Below are 5,627 nucleotides of genomic sequence, written 5' to 3'. Positions count from 1 at the left end.
CAGCGCTTGGTGATGCACACCTGAAACTATGCACAAACACTAGTGTGTCACCACAATCCTGAGCATACATGCACAATGCACATGCAACACACACACACACACACAAACAAGCAAACAAACACACACACACAAAACGCAACACCAGCTATGTTTCAGTTCAGTTTCTGAAGAGAGAAGCATATTGATTTCTGAAGAGAAGCTCACAAATGCGCGCGCACACACACAGTTAAAGTAAAGCAACCATATCAGTGCCCACAAGAAATGACACACACTTTTTACTGTTAGTGTCAAAACAACCCAAAGATGGCCACAATACAGAACACAGTCCTGGCTACCTCTCCGAGGAAATATCCTCCTCCAGAATGCTGTGTGCAGGGCTACTACAAGGTGAAGAAAAATCAAGGAACACCAAGGAAAAGGTGGATAGAGCAAATGCGTGTTGGAGGGAGGGAGAGAGGGAAGGGAGAGAGAGAGGGAGAGAGAGACATTAAAATCTAAACACATAACATTCTAAAAGTAGGTTCCATTTACCGTCAGTGAGCTCACCTGTTGAGCCCGTCAGTGCCTGGGGAACAGGATCGGCGGTGGCCATAGCACTTCTGTCTGTCAGCTTAAGTTCTTACTCGGCTCAACACTGCTCCCACGGTAGACTAACTGTAGCCTACACTACGTTTCTTGAAGTTAGCTGAACCGCTGCATGAACTTTTGGCTGCTGGCTTGGAACCCAAAACTCTCCAGCTAGCTATCTGTAACCTTCCACAGAGCTTTCGGGGCTGTCAGACCGGCGAGTCAGCAGGAACGTTTGTGTCATCATATCCCTTCCCCGTCAAGACAAGACAACTGATCAGACACAGGCGGAACTTTATGTGAAAAACGGAGTGGAGAAGAGCTTAGTGCTAGTCAGCTTGTGATAATCGTGTTACAGATCTTACAAACTCATACCCAACTTAAGACATGCCTATAACGTCAGCCACTGCAATGTAGCCTACAGGATTTGTTGACAAACTTGATTTAAAAGGCTACTTAACGATACAGTAAGCCCGTTCAAATGCCAGTTGCTTACCCGGTGGAAAAAAAAAAAAAAATGGTCTTGTTAGACTGAATAACTCCAAGCAAAGTTCATTCGTTTGTGTCTATGCTGCTTGCTTGCTGTCAAAACCGATATGGTCGTGTTGAGTTGAGCTCAACAAAAAAATGTATTTAAACGAGGCGCCGAAGGATAAGCTTGCAATTAATTCCCGTCAATATCTTCCTTCTCACATTGTCAAAATCAAATTGTGTGAAGACTTAGCAGTGCTAGCTAGAATAGTAACTGAACGGCATTCCTAAGAGACCGGGACCGCTCCCTTCCAACTTCACTCTCTCTTGGCTTTTCTCCAGCGAGCGAGCGAGTGAGCCGCCTTCTAGAAGCACATAGCCAGTAAGATGTAAAGATTATAGCGCCACCTAGCGAGACTACTCTGTATCGTATGTCTTGTTTAGTCTGAGCAGATCTTTAAAGTGTGTAGCCTATAGCCCAGTGTTTTTCAACCTTTTTTGTGCCACGGCACACTTTTGACACTTAAAATGTCCCACGGCACACTAACATCCTGTGTGAAGAAAAAAATAAAAACATACCATAGCCTACAATTTCAAATAATACACAGATATGGCCTTATTATGGCTTCTATGCAAGACCTGCTCAATAAAACAAGCACACTCTGTTTCATTTGTAGGTGACTATATCTAATTTAATTGTTGTTATGAACTGGATATGTGATGATTCTGTGAATACAGGATATGGAGCCCCCGTTGTTCAATGCCTGCATACCACAAATAGTGCAATCATACAATCAATGAGAGCATGTGGTTATAAATTCTTTGATGCAACAGTTGCTTTTCTGGACCAGTGAGTGACATTTAGGTAATTTTCTGCGGCACACCTGATGTTGAAAAACACTGGCCTAGCCTACTAAATGGTGCACCAAAAATAGGTATTGATTACTATTTCAAAATAGCAGACATTGATGAATTTTATAAGAATGACAGGAAACTCACTCACAGAGCAATGAGAATCACTATTTTGAAGATGTTTATTTTATTGTAACAAATGGGACATTTTTGGAGCATTGTGTACCTGAGAGGAAGTTCATGACTGAACAAGTCCTGTGTCCATAACTCTGTATTACACCTCATAATCTAACAGCACTTCTGACATATCCAGGTTTACGCAAGTCCAGTGAGATTACTGTCCATTAAAGCATTTAGTCACAGGGATCACTACGAAACAAAACCCCTTGATATCACCCCTTATAAATGCCTTAGTTTTGACCTTCTATAATTAAGTAGGTTTTAAGTAAAATGCATAGATTAAGGTTGATTAAGGAGAATTACTGAAGATTACTCTTTACCTCTTTCTTTCGATTTCCCCTTAATTTCCCCGCTTAATCAAGGAATCCCTGAATTAACACCTTAAAATAAAATTAAGATTAAGTGTCCTTAATTAATCACAACAAATAAAGGGAACCCCTGACTTGACACCTTACATGTAGATTAAGGGGTCACACCTTAACATGGCATTTTAAGGTAAAATCAAAGGCCTGTTTTACAAATTAAAGACCACTTAATAAGTGCTTTCAGGGGAATTTGATGTAAATTTGAGTACATCACCTTTCGTAGTGAATGTAATTGCTCTCCTTTCTTGCCTATGGAATTTGACCTCAAACAAACAGTCCTGAGAAAACAAAAGCATGGACAACTGGTGTTCTGTGTTTAACTTGGTTTGAGTTCAGAGGAAACTCATCCCCCACCACACATGGCATGACTAACCAATGACTACAAGTCAAGTCAACAGTTCCAAATAAGCCAACTGGTCAGGTGATTTGCTCTTCCTGGTAAGTGGAGGTAGAAATGGCTCCATAGGGATCAACCACGGTCTGGGCACAGCGCACTATGGTGGCCAACAGGAACACACAGAGCAGGAGGAGGAAGAAGAGTGCGAAGCCAAGGTCCACGTCGACCTCCGAGCTGGTCAGAAGTGGCGGGGGCGGTGGCTGGTCCATCGGGGCTTTTCTAGGGACTGTCACACCAGGGAGGAAGACAGAGGACCATCTCACAAGACGCAGCTCAACCTTTGTGTGGGAAATACAATCTCGGCTGAGAGGCCAGGAGCGGAGGCTTTACATGGGCTAGACTGTCATGCTGACATCAGCACTAGGACCAGCAAGAGTCGACTCTCCAGGTGCCCCTCGACTCAGTCATCATAGTGGAGGGAGGGTGGCGCTAGTGAAGGCACTGTGCTGTACACTGACTCTGAACTCATGATGTCAGGGTGTATGGAGGGGTGAAGTTACACACAGAGGAAGAGAGACAAATGTTCCAGTCCAAATGGCCTCCTGAAGAGAGAGGAAGCAGACAGACAGACAGACAGGATAAGCCTGATGAGTATTGCTCCCATACAACACAAAAACAAAACAAACACAACAGAAAACAAAGCGATACAACATCTCTTTCATACATCCGTACAGTAGGCCTATTGGCTATTTCACGGAATCATTAAACCTTATTGATTCAGCTAAAACAAAATAAGTCATCTCCAGCTGCTGAGTACAAAATGCAGGAACTAGATCTGTGTTTCAAGCCATACTTGACGCATATGTAACATTTTCATTTTCAAACAAGCATCTACCAGTAAATGTAGAGCCTCCAGCAACATTATACAGTGAAAGAAAAAGTTCTTTCAGTGTATAATGTAACACAGGTGGGATGTGGTATTTAAGGTTAGGCTATTATTGAAGAGTAAACAAACTGGTTTTCTCTGAGCACTGATCCTCCTTTGGCAAACAGTTTGTGAAAAAGAGGTTGACATGCATGATTGATGGAACTATATACATACTTGTAATTAAATGAATGTGCATCAGTTTAGCTCCGACGCATTAGATCTTTGAAACCCATTCTTCACCCCATGAGGTGTAACTCTTGCAATAGCAATGGCAATGGTAATATTATTTATCTCTAAATAAATTAGTACATTATGGACATCTTCTCAGGGGCACAGTCACGTAGATATCTATATGCTCGCATATGAAACGCAGATACAGTATTTTTCACAGCAGAGTATTATGCAAAGCCTGATGAAAGAGAACTCACCCTGTCTCCTGAGTGTGGCAATGCGTCCACTCCTTCACAGTCTCACTTTTGTTTTGTTTTCTCCTTCTCCTCTCCTCTCACTCTCTGCCTCCACAACTCTTCTTCACTCACCTTGTGTCTGTTGTCACAAGGAAACCCAGGAAACCCAGTCCTGTTGCCTGACCACTGCCAAAACTCTCTGGTTCATCTGAAGAGTCCCTCTGCCTGCCGTGGTGTTGCATAATTTTACTTTCCTCCTCTCCTCCTTCTGTTTCGGCCCCACCACTGTCCTCTTCTTCACTCAAGAGGATGAATCCATTTCACAGATATCCCTTCAGTGCTCACACACACACACACGCACACATACACCCCCCCCCCCTACACACACACACACACATACACACACACACACACACTCACTCTCTCTCTCTCTCTCTCTCTCTCACACACACACACACACTCACACACACACACACACACACACACACACACACACACACACACACACACACACACACACAAGTTGTAGCAGAGGCCCCTTTGGCATTGGTTCCCTTAATGAATACTTTAGCGGGGAGTTGAATGACGCTGAGCACAGTTTCACATGTGAATGAAACACCCGGGCCTTTTGTTTTCCTGTCTCAGAGGCTTTGAGCCTAATCACCCACGGTGCGTGCCGTGCGGGTAACCCAATCAGACCCGCTTCACCCCACGCCCGCCTAATGAGCGAGGGAAAGCTCACCAATGCGCATACCGCACAGGCATCGTGTGATGGACGATGAAGGGAGCATAGGCTAAACAGTCAGAGAGAGAGAGGGAGAGAGAGAGAGGGGGAGAGGGAGAGAAAGAGAGGGAAAGATGACCCGCCCTCAGAATGCAAAAGGAGCACCTCCATAGGAAACTGACTCCACGCTAGTTTTAAAATGGACAGGTTGGCGTGCATCAGGGCAGCCAGCACAGGGGAACACTCGCTCACGGGGGCCAAAAGGGCGAGTGAGTAAAGTGATCGGGAGCTCAGGCAATTGACATCGTCGGCCTGTGGGAGGAGGAGGAGGAGGAGGAGGAGGAGGAGGAGGGGAGGGGGAGGGGAGAGGACAGGGGAGAGATTTATTTTGAGGGAAGACAAAGGAGAGGCACACTTGCTGTGGGAAACGTTCTGAATTATTAACTGCCTGTCAATCAGCTAGTGTGTAAAGGGTATGTAAATGAACACTAAATTGTTTACACAAACAAACACACAAACAAACAACAAACACAGGGAAAGTTCATGTTTGTTCTACTGACTGGCATTAATTACATAGTTGGATGGCATGCATTAAATTCACCAGCATTATATTTGTAACACTCTGTAAAACAGACATGTGATGACACCAGAGATAGAGGTCTAGCATTACAAAACCCTTCAGAGCAAAGACTCATAGGGAACTTGTAAAACAGTATTTCATTTCACAGCAGACAGACCCACCAGGCGTAGATTTTTTGAATACTTGTAATTAGCTAATTCACTCAGCGAGGAAACA

General features: G+C 44.1%; 2 protein-coding genes across 6 annotated transcripts in view; both read right to left on the bottom strand.

Moving 5' to 3' along the window:
• The window catches only part of LOC125284783 (phosphatidylinositol 4-phosphate 5-kinase type-1 alpha-like), a 15,017-nt gene extending 13,960 nt beyond the window's left edge, over positions 1-1,057 (bottom strand). For 2 of the 5 annotated variants that reach the window (XM_048228902.1, XM_048228901.1), the window contains exons 1-2: positions 547-1,057; positions 336-380 (exon numbers count right to left, since the gene is read on the bottom strand). In XM_048228902.1, the coding sequence (XP_048084859.1) occupies positions 336-380; positions 547-592 (91 nt within the window). In that variant the 5' untranslated portion in view covers positions 593-1,057. Of the gene's footprint in view, positions 1-335; positions 381-531 lie in introns of all 5 variants that reach the window. The other 3 variants (XM_048228897.1, XM_048228898.1, XM_048228900.1) reach the window with 3 other exon arrangements.
• A 1,526-nt stretch (positions 1,058-2,583) lies between these two features.
• Positions 2,584-4,349, bottom strand: LOC125285636 (cortexin domain-containing 1-like). The gene is made up of 3 exons (XM_048230167.1): positions 4,240-4,349; positions 4,129-4,136; positions 2,584-3,058 (listed from the first exon to the last, which is right to left on the bottom strand). Exons 1-3 carry the CDS (start codon positions 4,347-4,349, stop codon positions 2,853-2,855), a joined length of 324 nt encoding a protein of 107 aa, XP_048086124.1. The 3' UTR covers positions 2,584-2,852.
• Positions 4,350-5,627: the final 1,278 nt, after the last annotated feature.

The sequence above is a fragment of the Alosa alosa genome, chromosome 20 (assembly GCF_017589495.1).
Source record: "Alosa alosa isolate M-15738 ecotype Scorff River chromosome 20, AALO_Geno_1.1, whole genome shotgun sequence".
NCBI classification, from domain to species: Eukaryota; Metazoa; Chordata; class Actinopteri; order Clupeiformes; family Clupeidae; genus Alosa; species Alosa alosa.
This window is presented reverse-complemented; position numbering and strand designations above follow the sequence as displayed.

Coding starts and splice junctions, on each gene's coding strand:
- LOC125285636 (XM_048230167.1), bottom strand. CDS start 4,349: ATGCAACACCACGGCAGGCAGAGGGACTCTTCAGATGAACCAGAGAGT.